The sequence below is a fragment of the Sciurus vulgaris genome, assembly GCF_902686455.1.
Source record: "Sciurus vulgaris genome assembly, chromosome: 11".
Taxonomy (NCBI): domain Eukaryota; kingdom Metazoa; phylum Chordata; class Mammalia; order Rodentia; family Sciuridae; genus Sciurus; species Sciurus vulgaris.
In genome coordinates, this window is record NC_136472.1 from 97,082,118 (window position 1) to 97,104,791 (window position 22,674).

A 22,674-nucleotide genomic window follows, 5' to 3' on the forward strand; every position below is an offset into this window, starting at 1 on the left:
TGTACCTAAAAAAATATATAACCCGAACCTCTCATTTTATTGACAAGTAAATCAGGACCCAGGCAGGTGACTTGTCCAAGGATGCTAGTAAATTTATGGCAAAACAAGGGCTTCCCACTAGTTGTTGTTTGTGTTTTTATTTGGGGTTTGTTTTATTTCCCTCTCTGACTCTTAACATAGAACCCTTTCATACAGAGAGATTTTGTTTCAGAGCAAGTGACATTTGAGCCATTTGTCTAAAACTTGGCTAAAGTGGTTAAAATGAATTGGTTGTCTTGATACAAACTTTTGGTCACAAGTTTTTGTCCACTTGCTTCTGTAGCAAATGGCAATCATATTATTCAGTACCATGGTTGCTTTAGTAAGCTTTTTCACTGCTGTGACTCAAGGATCTGACCAGAACAAATTTAAAGGAAGAAGAGTTTATTTGAAGGCTCATGGTTTCAGAGGTCTAGTCCATAGAAGACTAGCTCATTCCTCAGGGCTCCAGGTGAGCAGAACATCATGGTGGAAGAGTGTGATAGATGGAAGCGGTTCACATGATGATCAGGAGCAGAGAGAGAGAGAGAGAGAGAGAGAGGGACTACTCACAAATATATACTCAAATATATACCCCAAAGCCACACCCCAATTCCTGTCTCCTTCAGCCACACCCCACACTTCAGTTATCACTCAGTTAATCCGTATCAGGGGATTAAATCACTGATTGGGTTAATATTTTTGTAAATCAATTTTTTCTCCTCTGAACCTTCTTGCACTGTCTCACACATGAGTTTTGGGGAACACCTCACATCCAAACCATAAGAATGGTATTTAAACTATATCCTGACAGCAGAATGCGTTTTGATTCATTGTGCACATCTGCTGTCATGCATAACTAAATAGAACAAACAATTAAAAAAAAATTCTGGTACGTAAGAACTCATCTTTTGTCTAAATCAAGGATGGTTCTATTAATTAGATGCTAAATTAGGTTATTTAGAAAAATCCATAATGGGGAAGTAACTCAAAGCCTAAGAGGTGTGTCACGGAATTCTTTGACAGGGAAGGGGCCAGGCCTTCTGTGACCTGCACCTAGGAACAGCAAAGTTTCAGAGTGACATTTGTCTTCTCACTATTTCTGCAGGGTCTCTCCTCGCTAATCTTTGTTGTATTTCTGTCTCATTCTTATCTCCCTTTCCACTCGGATTTTCTTACTTGCATTTGATCATCCAGCCGTGGGGGTGACTGCCTTTTTACATGATCTGCCTTTCCGTATACCTTTCCTCACCCAGTATCCAAATAGCTGGTCCCCAGAATCAGCTGGGCCTCCATTTACATAATAATACTCAATAAAAGGCATTCTTTTTTTTTTTTTTTTCCTATGAATCTGTAAATTTAGCAGAGGAATCTGGGCTTTCACTGGTTGCCTGGGGTTTGATATCTAGGACAGTTCTATGTGGTAGTGTTTAAGGCATCATCATACACAATTGGTCTGCACTCATTGCTGTTAATTCACATTTCTAAAGGTAATATTCTGCCCTGGGTTGCCAAACCCAAGCAGGTGATGAGTTGTGATTATACGAAAGCATGTAGTTCAGTAACTAAGAGTGCATGTGTAGAATCCAAAGAACTGAATCTGTTTGGCTTTACTTCCTAACTTCATGACCAGGAATTAGTACTTTTGATGATAATAGAACTACACGAAGCAATGCTTGTAAGGCACGAGGGGTGGGGGTGTGATGATGTTAAATTACCAATGTTTATGTACACATTTGAATGCAATTAAAACTTGAGCATTTGCAACCTTTATCACATCACAGAATCAGATGACCAGAACTACAGAGTGGAGGCTGTACACGCACTGGTGCACAAATTGCCGGAGAAAAACAGAGAGATGCTGGACATCTTAATAAAGCACCTGGTCAAGTAATTCTTCAACTTATATTGTTTATTTAATTACTTGTTCAAAGTGAAACTTGTTTATGACTGTATAAGATATATAGTGGTGCTGTATCATTGCCATTGTGATCAGTCCATTGACTGTGTATGTTTGTGTACACTTTTATATGTTTTAATATGCAAATGATTATGTAATTCATAATTGTTAAGCTAATGATAAAACACTTAAGTGTCAACTTCAAAATGTGTGAAGGAGTATGTAGGTTTTTGCCCAGTTCTTTTAAGTGTATGGTAACCAGTGATTCTGAAGACCATTGCTCTGTGTTACTAAAGTCAACAAGTTCCTAGATGAAATATTAGATTTCTTCCCTAGGTTCAGTTTTCTCTTGGTCTCTGAAAACTTTTCTGACTTTGCTGTTCATCCATTTACTTAAATATCTTTGTCAATAGGTGATAGATAACCAGTGAAATAGATATTGTTTTTAGTCAGAGGTTTCCAGAGAAACAAGAAGTAATAGGGTTTGTAGGAGAGAAAGCAAAAGTGAGAGAGATTGATTGATTTTAAGGAATTTGCTCACACAATTGTGGAAGCTGGGAGTTTTTGAAATCTGTAGGTCTGGCTGGCAGGCTGGAGATCCAGAGAAGAGTTAAAGTTGCAGCTCAATCGCAGAAAAATCCATAGGGTAAAGGGAAGGGAAATGGGTAGGAAGGAGTAGAGGCAAAGGGGAAGTACTGGGGACTGAATTAGAGCAAATTATATTCTGTGCTTTTATAATCATATCAAAATGAATCCTAATGTTATGTATAACTAAAAAGAACCAGTAAAAAGAAAAATACAAATTTGTAGTTCAAATAAGGAGGCTGTAGGAGGCAGAATTCCTTTCTCCTTTGGAAATTCTTTTTTTTTTTTTTCCTCCTAAGATCTTTGGCTGATTGAAAAAGGCCCACCCACCTATCGACAGTAGTCCGTTCTATTTAAAGTATAGTCATTTAAATGTCAATCTCATCTGAAAAATACCTCAGAAATACTGGGTTGATTTTTTTGATGAAACATCTACGAGTATTGTGGTCTAGCAAAGTTGATATATCAAATTAATCATCAGATGTATTTACCTCTCTGGAGTTTGAAAGATACACACATACAACACATGTTTAATAATAAGTTTCTTTGCCATATTTTTGTAAACGAAAGTATAAATTTGGTTTTCAACTTACTTAAGAACTACCTTACGGCATCGTTGACCATTTAGTAAGGATAGTTTTCATTTTAATGAGTACCAAAAAATCCTCTCCTGTTTACCAAAAGGGTTTACCCAATTTATGCTCATTTGAGCCATGCACATTTGAAATAATGGTACATAAACATGTTAATAGTTCTCATCTTAACTCGCAGGCTTTGAGATGTGAACCCTCCCCATACACACCACCACCACTTAAAATAAAAAAGTAAATTCACTAGAAACACCATCATTCAAAGTTTATCATTAACTATTGACCCACAGCAGCACTTCTCTTAGCTAATGAGCAAAGGACTCACTGTCCTTGGCCAGGAATGGTTTTGAATTACATGAGCTCTTCATGAAATTCAGCCATACTGTTTATTAGGCATTATCTTGCCTGTCTTAAAGGTAATTTTCTAGCAATGCATTTTTTTAAAACGTGCTTTTAAAAGCCACATGAATGTCACATAAAATGTTTTGGTTTAGTTAGGCAGAATGTTAGATTAACTCAAGCTTTACCCTTAATGTGGCTATGTGTGACTTTGATCCTGGTAGAAGCAGGGCAGAGTATCAGAGTGTTTAAAATTGTCCATGCTTCACCACCATTCCTAGGTCCTTTCTTGAACTTATAATAGGTCAAATGCAAATGCATGAGGTCCTGGGTTTGATGCCCAGCACCATGCATGCATGCACACATGCACACTCACACAAAGCTATGCAAGAGACCAGGTGTGGTGGTGCACACTTGCAATCCCAACTACTCAGCAGTTGAGGGTGGAGTTTGTGACCAGCCTGGGCAACTTAGCAAGACCTTGTCTCAAAATAAAATTTAAAAGTTGGTAGTGGTGAAGGGGGTGTTTCAAAGTCATAGAACACTTGCCAGGTGTGCACAAAGCCTTGGGTTCCACCCCAGTACCTCGGAGAGAGGGAAAAAAATCTAAAAGATGAAGCCCCACTGAGTAAGCAGCCCCTATAGGATGTGCCTCCAGATCTCTGCTAACTTGAGTAACAGAATCCTTGGTAGCTGAAAACCTTCCATAACTGAAAAACAAAAACAAAGACAAAAAACTTAAAACCAGTGAATCAAGTTGGGATTACAAAGATCAAAGGACTGATTCCAAATCCCCATTAATTAGATTTGAGAAATAATATAAATCATTGCTTCCTTTCTAAAAAGCCTTTGTGTGCAGGGTGAGAGGATCTTTAAAACAAAGGCTATCGTGCCATTTTTAAACTACTTAATCATTATTTTATGTAATCTAATGCCCCATAAAGAAACTGAGGGAAGAAAAAAGAACAAGTATACATTTATAGAGTTTAATATAACATTCTTATTTACTGTTTTCTTCCTTTTTTTATTTGTTCCTGTGGATTTGAATTACTGCCTGGTGTTGTTATTAGTCCAGTAAAACCACACTCTTACCTACTTCCTTTGTGTGGTCATTGTCAAGTACATGACATCTCTAAATGTGGTAGGTCCAATAGTACAGGAGTTTGTAGCTGTTAAGTGGCCCAGGAGAAGGGAAGTTCAATGAAGAGAAAATTGGTCATCAAAATGCTCCTTCTTGTATATAATGTATTCATCAACTCTGCTTTTCAAAACACATCAAGGTTTTAAGATTTACTCCATATTTACTCCTAAACCTAATATTAGTGTTATTCCGTTTTATTTGCATTATGCAACTATGACATTTTGGTAAGTATGCCTTAAGTCAATTTTACTTTAAGGGAGAATATTCTATTGAGATCATATTTAAATTAAATTGATTATTTTATTTGATGCTCTTAACAGCCCTATTTAGGATTGGTATATGTAACTTAAAGATGAGAAAACCAAAGCCAAGAGATGTTGAGTAACTTGGCCAACGTCACTCAGCTTCTAAGAAATGAGGCCAAACTTTGAATCTAAATAGGCTCTGCCTTTACATACTGCTTTCCATAGTAGATTGCCTAATGCGTATCAATAAATTAATATATAATAATAGAATTTTAAAAAAAAGGAAACCTGAATTGAAACTCTTCTTCTTCTAACTTAAAGCCCTTTTCGCTAGTGCCTTTTTTTGGTGGGGAGGAGAATACCAGGGATTGAATTCGACCACTGAGCCACATCCCCAGTCCTATTTTGTGTTGTATTTAGAGACAGGGTCTCATTGAGTAGTTAGTTTAGCACCTCACTTTTGCTGAGGCTGACTTTGAACTCTCAATCCTCCTGCCTCAGCCTCCTGATCTGCTGGGATTACAGGTGTGCAGCACTCCCCCAGCTTAGCTAGTACTTTCTTGAGCTCTAGGAAAAAATTTAGTCAACACAGAGGTCAGGTCTTCCTGTCATGTGTCTAGAGTTGCATGGATATCCAAAAGCCTGGATTTTCCATAAATGTTGCTTTTGGTCTTGAAACACAGTTGGTGATCAGACATCAACTTGATATTGTGTTTTATTCTTTCCTAGAGCTTTACATTCCAACATCCTGACTGGAATAAGATAGAAAAATCAGTGGTTATACTAGAAGATTAGTCAAATCAATGAGATTCCCTCTTAAGAATGTATCCAATCTCCAGAGTAAATTATTAAACTAGTTTACGTCATTTTTGGTAGTTGCTGGAGTTACTTGTCTCCAGTCATTGATATTTGAGATTTTAAATGATGCTGCCACATCTGCTTGTCTCACTATTTCCCTAGAATGGTGCCTGACACTAGGAGGCATTTGAGGCATTCAGGAAAGTTTTAGATGGAACAGAAAGAAAAAGGAAGAGGGAACAAATCCATGTATTGTCCAGTGATATATTGGGGAACTCAAGGAAACCCTGGGCTTGCAATGAGAAGATCTGAAATGAAATAATACCTCTTCCTAATTTGCATTACCTCATGTATATCATTTTTAGTTTAAAGAGCCTGTAAGGTTTTTTCTCTGTCTAGTAAGGTAACAGAATGTAATGATTAATGCAATAATGTATATGAAGAAGCCTGAAATAGGTTCTCAATAATATGCTTGAGTCCAAATACAATGGCAACTAACTTAATCATCTGTTCTAAAAGAAGTAGAATATAATAGAAAATTCCAAATAGTAGAGGATCTTGTGGTAATTTTACTCAATTTAGAAAAATCAAGATTTTTTTTTCTCTTCAATAGAAATAATTATCCTTTGTAATTATTAGTTTTATTTGGGCTAATGTTAAGATTTTATATCTTCTAAACTTTTTAATTGACACATAGTAATTGGTATAGTGTGACAATTCAATGTATATTGTCTATACTGATCAAATCAGGACAATTATAGCCTTTCCATCTCCTTAAACATTTATCATTTCCTTGTGTTAGGAACCTGAGTGGGGAGAGGTGATACAGGGAGATTGAATAAGGGATAACAAAATGCACTTAGGAAGAATAAATTCTAATGTTCTATGGGACAGTAAAGTGACTTCAGTTTAAAATAATTCATTAAATTTTTAGAAGGATCTTTTTGCATCTCTTTTTAGACTGTTATCTTCTCATGCCAACTGAGACTGACTGTGAAAATTAGCCCACAGTGACTTACAGGTTTTACAATCTTTGTCACAAGTTTGATAGAAAAGAATATTTCCTAATTATTAAACATTTAACTTAAGATATTTTTATTCTGTATTTGCAGAGTATCACTACATAGCCAACAAAATCTCATGACTGTCTCAAATCTTGGTGTCATATTTGGTCCAACTCTGATGAGAGCCCAGGAGGAAACTGTAGCTGCCATGATGAATATAAAATTTCAGAACATAGTGGTTGAAATTCTGATAGAGCACTATGAAAAGGTAGGCTGGATTTTCCTGTGCAAATAGAAAGTTCTATTTCGTGCTTTAAAAATAGAATTTGCATTTGTATTGTCTTTGAACTTTACATTGTGATTTGAGATTCCTATAAAATGCCCACCTTGTCAGTGTTGTGGAAATTACTTCTTCACAAGAACTTTGATTTTTTTGGTGTTGTTCACTTGTTCATTGCTTCTCCACATCCTTCAAGTGGCTTGTTTTCTTCTGCATCATTTGCTTTCTTTTTTTTAAATTATTTATTTTTTTACAGACTACATATTGATTCATTGTACATAAACAGGGTACGTCATTTCCTTTCTATGGTTCTACATGATGTAGATTCATACCACTCGTGTAATCCTACATGTACATAGGGTAATGATGTCTCTCATTCCACCATTTCTCATACCCCCTCCTTCTCATTTCCTTCTACATAATCTAAAGTTCCTCCATTCTTCTCTCACTCCCACCCCCCATTATATATCATCATCCATTTCTCAGGGAAAATATTCAACTGATGTTGTCTTTAGCATTTATGTAGTCAGTTTATTACTTATATTCAGAAGTACCTTAAAATCACTTTGTGGCAAAGTTTATTTTAATCTTCACTATCTTTCTGGAATGATCCTCTTAATTACATGTTAAGGTTAAGACTCCTAATAAGAGAAAAAATAGAGGATGGAGATTTGAAGTTCTCTCTTTCCAATCTCTGAGGAAGATTTCTTTGAACAGTGAGATCTTGGACCAACTATGAAAATAAGAAACTATAAAAGCCTATTTAACTGGATTATTAAGCAAAATCAGCCATTAAAGCCTACCTATTCAAAACTCCATTTGTCTGATCTGTTCCTTGTGAGAGAATGACCACATCCCTCTACTTCCCAGGATCCCTTCCTTGTGCCCACAGAAGAATGAATGTCCTAAACCAGGTGTAATGGTACACACCTGTAATCCCAGCTATTTGGGAGGCAAGAAGAGCACAAGTTGGAGGCCAGCCTTGGCAACTAAGTGAGCCCCTGTCTCAAAATTAAAAAAAATATATATATATATTTTTTTAAACGACTAGGGCTAGGTATACTCAGTGGTAGAGTAGTTCTGAGTTCAAGTCCCAATATCAAAAAGAGAGAGAGAGAGAGTCTTTAATGACTTAGGTTGCAAACTCTCTCAGGATCCAAGAGCACAATGCTGCACTCAGTGGCTGTGCTTACTTCTCTCTGTACAGCTAGTCACATTCCTTGACAGTGAAGAGCCAACAGACTGAATCACCTTCTCCTGGAAGCAAGGAGCCATTCTGCTGGAGAAATGACAGATTGAGCATCTTTTACTCAAGTCATGTTCTTCCAAGATAAAGGTGGAAAGAGAATATTACTGTAAAAAGAATTGATATGTCTTGACATAGACACTTACTAATATTTATAAAGTTTTTAAAGCTTTTGGGAGATCTTCTGAATGTCACTATTGGGATATGAATGAAAATAAAAAGGGAAACCTAGAAGCATTACTTGTTAAATTGGATAGGAAGTTATCATTGCTCTAGGACATTCTTTTTTTTTTTTTCCCTGTCTCAAACATCTTTGGTAGTTCTAAGATGATTTAGTAGCTCTGAAAGCTTGTTTGATGATGCACATGGCAATTTCAGCCTTTTTTGACCTCGGTTCATTTTTCTTCTATGTAGATTTTTCATACCGCCCCAGACCCAAGCATTCCTCTTCCTCAGCCTCAGTCTCGGTCTGGATCCCGAAGGACTAGAGCAATCTGCCTCTCCACCGGCTCCCGGAAGCCCAGAGGGAGGTATACGCCATGCCTGGCAGAGCCTGATAGTAAGTATGCCTGGTCTTAGGGAGATGCTTTCTTCATTGTTTAATTCATTTTGATCTCACTTCATTGACATTTAGGTAGAAAGAGAAAATCTTCTCACTGAGGCTCTTCCTGAACGCCCCCCTTATCCAGCATTGATAATGCTCTCTGTCATCAGAGTTGTAAGGTTCCCTGGACAAGCAAATTCATTATTGCTCAAAAGAAAAGAATAGTTTGCTCAATGCTCTTTTTTCTGCAGCTGTGATTGAGTACATTGGGTGCTACTTGGAAGCAGGTTTTGTCCTTTTGTCAAAATGGTAGATAAGAAAGCAAGAGAAAGTTGGACTGAAACAGTCATTTTCTTTCTTTGTTTCCTTCACATTATGTTCTTAGAATATCATCTCTTAGGTGTCAAAGTGTCTGAAAGAGAAAAGAAATAAAATGAAAACTAATACCCCATATTATCTCTAACTTATTTGGGGCCAAGCCCCCAGTTGGTATGGATGGCAGCCTCAACCAATGGCGATACATTTTTTACATTAAATGTGGTCTTTCTCATTTTATTTTGTACCCCCAATCCCCAATTTTTTCCCACTGCCAATATGTGATATAAAATGGATTCTAGTGATTTTTAATTCAGAAATAATTTAAATGCTTTATTATGGTTTCTCTAATTTTTCTGTTATACTTTCCTTTAGGAACATTAAAAACAAAACTATTTAAGCAACGAGTTTCTTATGTTGCTGTACTCTTAGTAAGAAAAGGGAAATATCTTTTCTTTGAAAATCGTGAGCAGTTTATAATTTGCTGACAACATTGTTGGTACCTTTGAATGGAGGAAGACTCCAGCACATTGTAACTTGGAATCACCCATGATCAGAAAAGTAAAAGAAGGCAGAAATGTATCTTTAATATACTCCCTTCCATTGATTTCTTGTAATATCATGAGGGAATCTTATTTCTTTTACTTCTGGGTCCTGTTTCAATGGCAAATTTTGTCTGAATTCAAGTCAGTTCACTTCAGAAGCAAAGTTATTACATATGGGCAGTTAGTTCATAGGTACATGCAAAATCTTCCCACAAGAGTTTTGAGACAGTGCATTCACCAAGTTCAAATGCATATTTTAAAGCCTTTCTCCAGTATTGAGGATTGCTCTCTATATCAGGCAATGTCCTAATATGTCAAAGGAGTCAGGTGGCCAGGAAGCTTGTGGTGAGCTGAGAAAGGAAGGCTTGGAGGCATGTTACCAACAGAAAGCTGCTGTTGCTCTTCCTTCTCTCCCTCCTCTCCTCCTCAGGTGACTCCTATAGCAGCAGCCCAGACAGCACCCCCATGGGTAGCATTGAGTCACTCTCTTCTCACTCATCTGAACAAAACAGCACTACAAAGTCAGCTTCCTGCCAGCCCAGGGAGAAATCTGGAGGGATTCCCTGGATTGCAACCCCATCATCTTCCAATGGACAGAAAAGTCTTGCTCTTTGGACAACTAGTCCTGAATCAAGTTCTAGAGAAGATGCAACCAAAACAGATGCAGAATCAGATTGCCAGAGTGTTGCCTCAGTCACTACTCCAGGGGACGTTTCCCCGCCTATAGACCTAGTCAAGAAGGGACCTTATGGCCTTTCAGGACTGAAAAGAACCTCTGCTTCCTCCCTCAGATCCATCTCTGCAGCTGAAGGTAAGCCAGATTGGAGCACGTACAAGATGTCATTGTCTTAGTGTCATTTGCTGGATTACTCAGCATGATTAAGCAGGGATAAAGTTAATGGAGGAAACTAATGATGCTTATCCACTTTGTTCCTGAGCTTGGATTTTAAAACTTCTGTGCACTGTACTTTTTCCTTGAAACTTTCCATCTCTGTGAGGTGATGTCTTTGTAATTACTGTAGATTTTGATCTCCCTGAGTGATGGGCTGCTGTGCCCAAAGAACATTCTGTACCTTCCCATTTAGTCTTGGAGAAAAATGCTTCCTTTTGTTATGCACATGTACCGTGTTATTGCTATTATTTTGTCTAATAGCACCTTGCCTGTTTTCTTGGGCTTTCTTTTTAGGAAACAAGAGCTACAGTGGATCCATTCAAAGCTTAACTTCTATAGGTTCCAAGGAGACAGCCAAAGCCACACCAAACCCAGAGCTGCCTCCAAAAATGTGCAGACGGTTAAGGCTAGACACTGCTTCAAGCAATGGCTATCAGCGACCTGGTTCAGTGTAAGTTGAGAGTTTGTATGTTCTGGGTCTCCCAGCAATTCACAGAATTTGAGTCTATTCAAAAGAACCTCGGGAGTTCATAATTAACTACCCCATTTGCACAGTGGGTAAGGTCAACTTCTGTAGGACTCCATCCTTTTCTAAAAGTGATGTGGCAGTTATTGTGGGCTTAGAATATATAAACAACCTCAAGGGGCAGCACTTCCCTTGAACAGAGCCATGGCTTAATTTAAGGACCTGAAAATACTTGTATAGTCAAGGGCGTCCTGTAGGACTGTCCTGTAAAAGCTATGCATCTATCTCTCACCTCCCCTCTCCCTGTTACCAGTACAGCTGCTCTGTAGCTTGAGGGTTGGTTTTTGTCTTCTATCCACCTTGTGTCTCCCCTACTTGAGTCCTCACTGATGTAAACAAATTCAAGAACAAGGAACATGAAAGACAAAGGGAGGACAGTACTTGTGGTCAAAAGAAATGACCAGAAGTGTAAAGGCTGATAGGACAAGGTACATAGACAGGAACCAAAAAGGGCAACAAGGAACAAAAGGGAAACAGGACAGCAAAATCCAGAGAGGAAACGTTTCCATCCCTTTCATTTTGTGTTCCCGAGAATTGCTGAGCATTTCCTAAAGTTCTGTGAACTCCTATTGGATGTCTTTACTTATGTTACCTCTTTTGAGGTTCACTGTGTCCTTCTGAAACAGGTAACATAAACCCCATTTTAGAGGGGATGAGAACTGAGACTTAGAAAGTTTAAGCAGTTGGTCTAGGGCCTGAGATGTAGCTCAGAGATAGAGCATTTCCCTAGCATGTGCAAGTCCCTGGGTTCAATTCCCAGGACCACATACAAACAAAGTTGGTCCACACACTCTCAGCTAGTTAAGTGGCAGAGCTAGGATTCCAACACAGGGTTCTCAAACTTTAAGAGCATCAAACCCATTTTTAATATGGTATTGCTGGCATTTTAATTATTCATTAATAGTCCAGTAAGACTTTCATTTTTCTTTTTTTGGCTCTTTTAGGGGATTGAACCCAGGGCCTTGCCCATGTGAAGCACGTGTCCCACCACTGAGCTAGTACATGTGCCTTTTCTCAGTATGACACTGTACTAAGCCTATTCCCATAGGAACAGTGTCTTGAATTCATTTGTCCATCCTTGTCTTTGTCAAAAACCTTTAGTTGCAGAGTGCCTTACTCAACACTTGTTAATCTCTCTTGGTCAAAAATTCAGTGTCGTGTGTGTGTGTGTGTGTGTGTGTGTGTGTGTGTGTGTAATTTTTTAACTTTGTATACTTCCTAGAATGTATAGTTCCAGACATTAAAGGAAATTAAATTTTAAACCAGTATGTCCAAGAAGATGAGAGAGTATGAACTCCACTCTTTGTGGAGGAAAGAGAAGAGTATCTGTCTCACGATTGTACTGATTTAGTTAAAGTAGAAATTTAAATGAGTGTGTGTTCTATATTAGGTGTAAGTCAGCCTCAAGATTATCAGATGGCTTGGCTCTGTGAGAAGAGTGTGTTGATTAAAGGAATAATATAGATTTTAAGATAAAGTCTAGAATATCATTTAAGAAATTCAGTATTCTCTTCTGGTAAATACGGACTTGATCATCGAGGGCCCTGATGTCGTTCTACACCTAGCAGCCTCACCTCTTCAGATTGGAACTGGCCTCTTCCCACACACTTCAGGATTCGAAACCATGTTTGAGTTCACAGATATATTCATTGAACATGTTTTTAGGGTTTATCCTTTTCACTTTGTAAGAAATATGTTCACATATAAAAGACACATGAAATCAGTATTGTTTTTTCTTAGCTGTCAGAACGAACACCTCTCCTGTCATGTTGATTTCATTCTTTGATTCTTTCCTTGTGGCTCCATAGGAGTCAATAACATGCTGCCTGCTGGGAGCAGAGTGAGGAGAAAACGTTCTTTTTACTGTTCCTTCAGTTTTCTGAAGTAAAAAGGATAAGGATAGTAAGAGCCCTGTGGGAGGTAGCTGTAGGTTTATTGTAGTCTGATATTTGAGCTGGAGGCTAGAGCTAAAAATCTTTTTCACATTAAAACAAAACAATTAAAATCTGGTTCTAGTTTTGGTGGTAGTTCTCAATTAGTCTTTTTGTTGTTGTTACTTTGTTTAATTGATAATGGCCCTGAGTTCACATTGAGCAGAATGACTTTCTGACTGACTTTATGAAATGTGCATTTTAAAATTCTTTTTCAGAGTGGCAGCAAAGGCCCAACTATTTGAAAATGTTGGTTCACTTAAGCCAGTTTCTTCTGGGCGGTAAGTTCTCAAAAACTTTAAATGCATTAAAAAATATTAAACTGGTGGTGACATTGTTGTCATGTGTTGACATGACACATTTTCTGTGACAGCTCTGCCCTCAGCTTTGCAGATGGCCACATCCATGTCCACTAGCCCTTTTCCAGGAGACATTGTCTGCAATTATCTTTTAGGTCTCCAGTTGTTACAGTGATGCATCATTTGCTAAAGTTTTTGTGAAAGAATTCTAAACAGATTTCCTAAAAGACAGAAGTTGCCTTAACTCTTTATACATACTTGATTACATTCATTTAGGGAACAATTTTTAGAAGCACATATTTAGCTTTTAAAAGTTATATAAGTTTCTCTGGAGGACTCTTCATGAACATCCATTGGAAAATATGGTTATTCTTAAGGACTGCTGAGGTATTGTAGAGCTAATTACCCCAGGCGCCTTCGGTTTTTAAGTGCAAAACTTCATTCAGTTTCCAGACTTTACTTTTTGCTTCATTGTTAAAAGGAAATGAATTGTTACATCTTGCTGCTATTAAGGTGCTTGCTTTTTAAGATCCTGCTTTCTTCTTCTTCTTCATGGATTCTTCTGGTCTATAGTGGGTTTTGGTTTCTAATTTGAATAATAGTATTTCATAAAGGTGGGTTTTCTTTAATATTTTCTTTTTAGAGAAAATGCTTGTTGTTGAAAGAGCAGGTAAATGACAGAACTTGAAGAGCAAACTTGATTTTTTCAGATAGATGTACTCAGACACTTTTCAGCTTTCCATTCTGGGTAATTGAGGCTCTGGAGTAAAGAAATCAGATAATCAGCTATTTCTTATAAAAGTCATTCAATTAAAGAAATTTTTATCTATCTTATGAAAATATATGGACTTTTCCAGCAAGCATTTATTAAATACTTCCACAATACAAGGTATATGCTGGTTATTAGGGATAACAGTCACCTTCGAACTCTTTAGTTTTGTAGAAAGCCGAATAGGGGCCTTCATGTATTAGTTTGGTGTTTTTTTTTTCTGTTTGTTTGTTTTGTTTTGTTTTGTTTTGTTTTATACTTAACTCTTCAGAGTAGTATCACTTTGGTATTTAACTAGTGCTATGATCAGTGAGTGGCTCCTTGTATTCATATAGCCAACCTCAAAGCATTTTCATATCCTTTACCCCTGTGCACACCATGTTCATCTTCTTCCTTTTTACCAAGTTGAGGTGTGATAAAAAACAAGCTGTTGCTAGTTAGTGCAAACATCATTTCTCTGAGGTTGTCACAGTTTTAGGTCTTAGTGTGCAGGATTTAACCTTGACACTGTCCTGCCAGATGTTTGAATTGCTCCACTAGATGGAGCCCTTTTATTAGGAAGCTCTAAACAGAGTCCACCTGTTCAGCAAAAACTCAAGAAGAGTCAGTCCTCCCTTAGTGTACAGGGGAATTCATTTCCAGATCCCCTCACCCCATCATACCAAAATCCACAGACACTCAAGTCACTTATATATCAAATACATAGTATTCACACATAGCCTATTTACATCATCTTGTATACTTAAAAATTTATAGATTATTTATAATACCTAATATAATATGAATGCTGTGCAGATAGTTGTTATAACTATATCATTTAGGAAATAATGAAAAGAAGAAAAGTTTGTACATGTTCAGTATTTTTCCCAAATATTTCAATCTAGTTGGTTGAATCTGTGGATGAGAAACCTGCAGATAGAGGCAGGGGACCAATTATAGTATAATCAAAAAGGTAATCCCACAGAACTTTAAGAAAATAAGCCGATAATGAAATAAATCAGAAAGCTATCATTACTAAAGGTATATACAGATGTTTGACAATCACCCTAACCCATTTCTTGTATGCTTGTACATTCTAAATACTCCAAACCACTTCTAATAGGCATCAGCATAAACTTAGAGCTCACTCTGTAATACATTCAGGTTGGTCTTCCTTTATCAGCCAGTACATAGCATCGTGTGTGACCTTATTACTTCTCCCCAAAACACACAGGGGAACTGAATGAATTGTAGATTCAGAGAGACCCTCATTGAAATTTTGGGTCTAGCCATTTCCTGGTTGTATAACCTTGGAGTTACACATTCTGGTGATCTGTTTTCTTTATAAAATGAAACATGTACAACATGTAAACATTTACAACAATGTATTTGAAATATATAGTAGGTGCCCTATAGATGCTATCTACATTCATAATTATTATTGTTGTTATAGTTAGAATTGCTTGCCTAAGACATTTAAGCCTCAAATTAATGTATTAATGCCATTTGAACATATATAAGAGTCACCTGATATTTTTTGTGCTGAAAAATACAATTGCATAATGCAGAACTTGAGGACATTTCCCAGGGTTAACCTCCTACAGCGCCTATCTCTTGTTCTGTCTGGGAAGTTCAGGGTTACCCTTGAATTGGACCTTGAAGAATGGTGTAATCTGTAGAAGCAGTAGGAACACTTACCCATATTTGGGAAAGAGACCCAATTGGTGCTTTTAGTGGATGGCCTCCAGCAACAGAAAATTTTGGGAGTCACTGTCATTGAGCACATGGGTGATTAGATCAGTAATGCATTTGAACAGATGAAGTGACTTTTTCAGGAGGATGTGGAAAGGAGAAAAACAGTCAATTATTGTGGATGGAATTGGTGAAATTTAGGACTTAATTGGAAGAGTACAAAAGCATTAAAAAGCTACCAGGTTTGGGTTGGTTGGTTGGTTTGTTTGTTTAATGAATGGAATCATGACTTGACAACCATTTTGATACTAGCAGTAAGAGACAGGTACAAAAGACTCCCAGGTTTATGAGGCCAAGCATCAGAAAGAATAGTAGTGTAGCTTCTGATCTTAGCACATGGGTATGACAGGGGAGGAAAAGTTTTAGCCATAGAGTTAAGGAACCTTAGGGGCAAGTGAGGACATTAGAAATATGCAGCTGGAAGCAGAGCGAACTTGGAGTTTGATGCCATTGGAGAGACTTCTGCACCCCAGTTACTTTGCATGGGCGAAGGTAAGGGTCCCCAGTAGTGGGGCTTATTAAGTGAAAAAGGAAAAAGGCCAAGCCCTGTTCCTTGAGGAATGATTTTATTTAAGAACCAGGCAAAGAATGAAAGCAGTGGTCAGAAAGAGGCCTGCCCATAAGTCGAAGATGCTGAAAAGTGTAGGCAATCAGGAGAGGACACTGGTGTTAGCCCCTGAGACATCATTGGAGATTTTTAAGAAAACAGGACTCTTAGAGTGGGGGTGTCCACCGTGCAAGATCAGTGACAGTGGACTACATAAGGAGTTTCACCACAGACCTCATAAACCAGAACGCCTCAGACTGAGGCCTGAAGATTTTGCATTTTTGCCAACTTTCCCAAGTGAGTCTTTTTTTTTTTTTTTCCAAGTGAGTCTTAATGTTCATGAACATTTGAGAACCAGTAGAATGGAGAAAAATGCCCCTAAGCAGACATTGCTTATTTACAATTGTTTCTATAAAACACTTTCAAGGGACAGCGTCACTAGTCTCACCATTATAAAGATATGTGGAAGATTGTCCCCTGAAATGTGTCACCTTGATTTCAACCAGTTATGTCAGAGGGGAGATCCAGGTCCATTTGAAGTCCTATAAAGCAGGCAGTCTACACAAATACTTTCTTTTTTTAAAAAAAAATTTTATTTAGCTTTTAGTTGCAAGAATCAATAAATGGGATGGACTCAAACTACAAAGCTTTTTCTCAGCAAAGGATACAATCAAGAATGTGAAGAGAGAGCCTCCAAAGTGGGAGAAAATCTTTTCCACACGCACTTCAGATAGAGCACTTATCTCCAAAATTTATAAAGAACTTGCAAAATTTTGCAACAAAAATACAAAGTACCCAATCAATAAATGGGCCAGGGAACTGGACAGACACTTTACAGAAGAAGACACACAGGCAATTAATAAATATATGAAAAAGTGTTCAACATCTCTAGAAATTAGAGAAATGCAAATTAAAACAAATCTAAGATTTCATCTTACTCCGATTAGAATGGCTTTTATCAAGAACACAAACAATAATAGATGTTGACGTGGATGTGGGGGGAAAGGCACACTTTTACATTGCTAGTGGAGTTGCAAATTGGTGCAGCCACTCTGGAAAGTAGTATGGAGAATCCTAAGAAAACTTGGAACAGACCCACCTTTTGACCCACCTTTTGACCCAGTTACACAAATATTTTCTGATGGCTGAATCGAGAATTAAGTGCTTGAGAATGATATGAATTAAGTGTCTTATTATAAACCATCAAATATTTCAGTTATAATCTACAAGATCAATATTTTGTTTATATTTACAAAGCACAGAAAACAAAGAGTGAAGTTCAACAGTCTTATCCAGTGAGACTGAGTTACTATCACTGCTGTAGAGCAGTGACTCATGAAAGACGCACACGTGAGCTAGAGAACCCATGGCATTTGTGAAAAGGAAAGAAGTTAGGAATCTTGAAAGTAATCGCATTTGTCTTCTTTTAGGACATGGGGAGAATAATAACAATAGTTAACCAAAGAAGTAATTCTTTGCTGATTCATCACCTGAAGATAATTACTATTTCATTTTGTTTCCATCTCACTTAAGACAGTGTTTCTCAAACTTTTATTCTCAGAACACCTTTATAAGCTTAAATCATTAAGGATCCCAAGAGAGTTTTTAATTTATGTGAATTTTATCTATTGCTGTTCGCTGTCTTAGAAATTTAAACTAAAGGCCAGGTGCCTGGCACATGCCTGTAATCCCAGTAGCTCTGGAGGCTGATGTAGGAGGATCGTGAGTTCACAGCCAGCCTCAGCAACTCAGCAAGGTCCTAAGCAACTCAGCAAGACATTGTCTCTGAATAAAAAATAAAAAGAGCTGGGGATGTGGCTCAGTGGTTAAGCATCCCTAGGTTCCATCTCCAATACCGAAAAAAAAAAAAAAAAAATTTAAACTGAGAAATTTTAAAATATTTAATTATTTAAAATGAAAGTAAACTCACTATATATTAACACAAATGATATAATTTTTACCAATATAATATTTTCCAAAATAAAAAGGTTCACATTATTTTACATTTTTTGCCGATATCTTTGATATCTAACAAAATAAGTAGATTCTCACACACATTTCATCACCTAAAGCAGTGATGTGTTAGGGTCCCATCTGTTCCCCTTCCCTCCCCAGGTCCCTGACCACACTTTGAGAACTACTTTATGATAAACACACAGGAAATCAGGAAGAGGGGAAGAAAGGGGGGTACTATTGTCATATTTTATGTACATACAAATATATAGCAATTAACTATATTATTATGTATAATTATTATGCACCAATAAAAAATGTCAAAAATGGAAAAAGAAAAACATAACACAAAAGGATCCATGGAGGTGTCATTCACTATTGGTCCACCATAATACCCAACACAAAATAAATGGTCAATAAAATTGTTGAATGAATTGACTAAAATATATATATTTTAGCATACAAACGACTTTGGTGCTCACTATTTTACTTCATTCTCGGTGGAATAGCAGTATGTCTGCCTTTGACATAAGCAGCTTAACCCTACACATACATGTGGAAGTTCCTTATCATTGAGACATTCAGTCAGTACTCAACTCAGATGTCCAAGTCAGAACCAGCAAAAATTTTTTTTTGGTGGGGTGGGGGGAGGTAAGGGGGCAGAATGGGGAAGCAACCTATAAAAAACATACATCTAATTTTAAATAAATGCAGTATTTATTGGCAAACTTTCCTGGGCAGTTTAGGGACCCTTGCCAAGGACACTTAGGTCAAGTTTTAACCTCACGTGCTTTTTACATAGCCCATGTTCTTCACTAGTATTAGTTGTATTGATCCCTGATACTTAATTGAATTGGTGTACTCTATATTGTTCATTAAGTCCTCTACTGATGAATACTTAGATTGTTGAGATTTCTTACTTTTAGCTTTTATATATGGTACTGCTTTGGCATCTTCCTACTTCTATCCATGTGCACTTTTATTCCCTTCAGAAGCGAAACTCTCAGCAGTATACCAAGTGTGCATGTGCGTTTATCATTGTTTAACAACCCTAGGAAACATCATATGGATTTTATTGAATTTTTTTTCTTTTATATTTAAGATAAAACAGGCAAATTTTGCACACTGACTCTATGAAACCTTTTTAAGTTTACTGATCAGCATTACATGGCCTTTAGAGTTAGGAATGAGGCTGAGCCATTTTTCCCTGATGAAAAGGGAGGAAATGGCTTTTAGACCATAGATGTCATTACCTTATTCTTCTGTGAGGTAAGAAGTAGGGTTTTCAAAATGCTTTTCAAAGGGATATTAGAATCTTCTGAAGAGATACAAGAGGTGACAGTGTTATTTTCACATCCTCTTCAATACACAAGGCAGTAAGAGAGGAAGCATTAGCACTCAGAGAGGAAACTTCACTGCCACAGAAGTCCACATTAAATCATGAAAGCTCTTTGCTGAGTGAACAGAGCTCTACAGAAGAAAATTCTGTATAGTCATGTGCACAAATAATCAAAAAGTCATGACAGTATTTTATGTTTTGTATTTTTGACACATTTAAAGAAAACTGGTTTTTTTTTTTTTGATAATATGATTAGTTTGTGTGCTTCTCCCCTCCCCCACACAGGCCATAAAATACTATAAAGAGAATATTTGTGTCCAAACTAGTAACAAAAATAATTTGGTTGCATTTTAAGATATACTTTTAAAAATTACACCATTGCAAAAGTTATTATTGCATCATTGCAGTCATTTGTACAAATTTCAAAATTGTTTCTTGTAGATTTTTAGGTAATTTATCAAAATCACTCAAAGAAATAAGGCAGTGTGATTGGAGGAAATTGCTCATGTTAGAAAATGTGAGTTTTTAAAATATTTACATATTTTTAGGGAAATGGTTCTGCAGTTCTCAATTATTTTCTGATCAACTCAAATGGTTATAATTGGCTAGATTTATAGGAAAAACTGATATTCTATCTAAAATTACCAAAGTCTGAATCTTAGAAGTCTTCAGAACTTGATAGCACCCTTTCCGCCGCTTCTCACTTATCTGTAACCAACACATCCATGTGTACATGCAAACACACACACACACACACACACACACACACACACACACCTAGGTTTTTTTGTTTTGTTTTTAATGTAAAGCCCTGTTTTTCCCTGGGTGTCTCCACTTCCTCACTTCTACCTACAGACAATGTTTTACTGAGAAGTTAGTCTGTCTGGGCCTCTTGTCATTAACAAACCTGCTCCCAGAGCAAGATTTTCAAACATACAACCTCAGCCTAAGACTCATCTCAAAGGAAGCAGACTCTGCAGGTGGAACTAGAACATTCCTCCTTAAGTTCTTCAATCTTCAGATACTTTTGGGAACCTTAGTTAAAGTGGCCAACCCTCATTCTAGAAGTGTCTGGATAAGACTCAAGATCTAGCTCCAATGGGAAATGCAGCCATAAGGTAGTGCTGTTGATTTAGGGGAGATGGCAAGTACTGCTGATGTTTCTTGGCAGGTGGTGTTCTGGGACCTCAGGGAGGATAGACAAGGCTCCTATATCTTTAAGAGGATTCATCATGTAGACAATGAGCCTAGCATCTTGCCTTTTTTTAACTTAACTGTTTAGCAAATAGTTACTGAGTTGCTGCTAAGCATCAGGAATCATCCATGGAGGTTACATTCCAATTAGTGGAGAAGATAACAAAAATATCAACAGAGGCATCAGAATACCAAATATCAACACCACACAGACTTGGAGCAGGAGGATTTGATAGTTGCCTGAGCGCTATTTTAGAGTTCATGTTCAGGGAAGGCCTGACCTGCAGCAAAGCTCTTGAAAATTCAGGTAAATGTGAAGTGTACAGCCAGGTTAAGATCAAGAGGAAAACATCTCAGAGGAACCACTGTGACTTTGGCATATGTGAAGAAGAGGAAAAGGGCCTATGTGACTGGAGTATCTTGAGTGACCAGAGGCAGGTATGAAAAGAGGTAGGAGAGATGGACACACTAACACCTGGAGATGTAAGGTTTGTAGACCAGGTCAGGAAACTGTTGAAGGGTTGCTATCAGGAAGTAACATGACTGCTTCAACACTGCTCTCTGGTTGCTCTATAGGTAGTAGACTGTAAGTAAGCAGAAGGGGAATCTAGAGGTTTTAGAATGTTTAGAAAGTTACTCAGTCAACCAGACCAGAGGTAACATTGGCTTGGAGTCTGTGGAAGATGTAAGTGGCTGAAGTTAGGGAAGTTGCAAGTCCTCCTGAGGCAATTGAATGTTGCAGAGTAAAGGGGACTTGCCTGGTAACTTGATTAGCAGCCTCAGATGATGGCTTTGTAGTGTCAGGTCCCATATGTTTAAGTCAGATCCCACATAAAACTCAAAGGCTCTGGTTTCTCTTTAAAAATCAGAGTAACTAGCTACATTGATCATGAATTCAAATATAGAAATGACTATAAGAAGTTGTGTGTCAGCTTCCCTTAATAGGCAATAGGCATCTCTCTGGTTTGTAAAGTCTCCACCTATCCCTATCATCTCCCTGACCCGAGGCCATAATTGGTTGCTTATTATCAGCTATTGTGTTTCTTACATCATACCCACTCAACTTATTCTACCATTATCTTGTAGACCTTTTAACTTTTAGACATCACCTCAGTTTGTCTGAAAATTAAAGTTGGAAAAAAAAAAAAAGTTGTAGGGTACCCATGAACCTTGGTTCCTATATAGTTTGAAAAACAGCCTGTTCAGTAGCTTTCTAACAACTAAATATACCAGTCTTTAAAACCAGCCTATATTGTGTGTTATAAATCATGTGGTTCCTGTAGCAGGGGCATTGTCTGGAAATACAAGGGCTTTTGTTGCCAGTACTGTTCAATCTCTTGATCTGATTGCATGATTGTGTTTAGTTTGTGAAAAGTACATTAATGTAGAATTGCTTGTGTGTTTTCTTTGTATGTATTATATTCCTATTATCACTAGCAGTTACTAGCATTCTTTCAGAATAGTTTTAAGTACAGATGTACTCAAGTTGAGTGTTGTGCTTATTTACAAATTATACAAATTGTCTTGATCTTTCAGCCAAGCCAAAGCCATGTATTCCTGTAAAGCAGAGCACAGCCATGAGCTCTCCTTCCCACAGGGGGCAATATTTTCTAATGGTGAGTACATGCATACCCTTCACTAGTGCATCATGGAAGAGTGAAGGAATAGTATGGCAGTAAGAATCTAAAGTAGTAGCCACGCACCTCAGGTTCTGCTCCAGTCCCTTCCTCTCACAACCTACATGAGATCCTAACTTCCTCCCCTCAGGAATGTGTGTGTGCACACCTGTCTCTGTGCCTGATTTGTATAGAAGTGAGAAAAACCTACCCACCATGTGTGCCTACACAAACACACATGGATTGTCTATGTGAAAACAAAGAACATTTCAACTTTAAAGGGATCATAACATTGTTTTGTTTGACAGTGTGAATTTATGCCTCTAC

At 37.4% G+C, this 22,674-nt stretch overlaps 1 protein-coding gene across 2 annotated transcripts in view; it reads left to right on the forward strand.

Moving 5' to 3' along the window:
- Positions 1-22,674, forward strand: part of ARHGAP42 (Rho GTPase activating protein 42) — a 254,950-nt gene that overhangs the window by 229,594 nt on the left and 2,682 nt on the right. For both annotated transcript variants that reach the window (XM_079101943.1, XM_079101944.1), the window contains 7 exons: positions 1,803-1,908; positions 6,729-6,888; positions 8,561-8,705; positions 9,981-10,361; positions 10,737-10,893; positions 13,118-13,180; positions 22,268-22,347. In XM_079101943.1, coding sequence (XP_078958069.1) covers positions 1,803-1,908; positions 6,729-6,888; positions 8,561-8,705; positions 9,981-10,361; positions 10,737-10,893; positions 13,118-13,180; positions 22,268-22,347 — 1,092 coding nt within the window. The remainder of the gene's footprint in view (positions 1-1,802; positions 1,909-6,728; positions 6,889-8,560; positions 8,706-9,980; positions 10,362-10,736; positions 10,894-13,117; positions 13,181-22,267; positions 22,348-22,674) is intronic.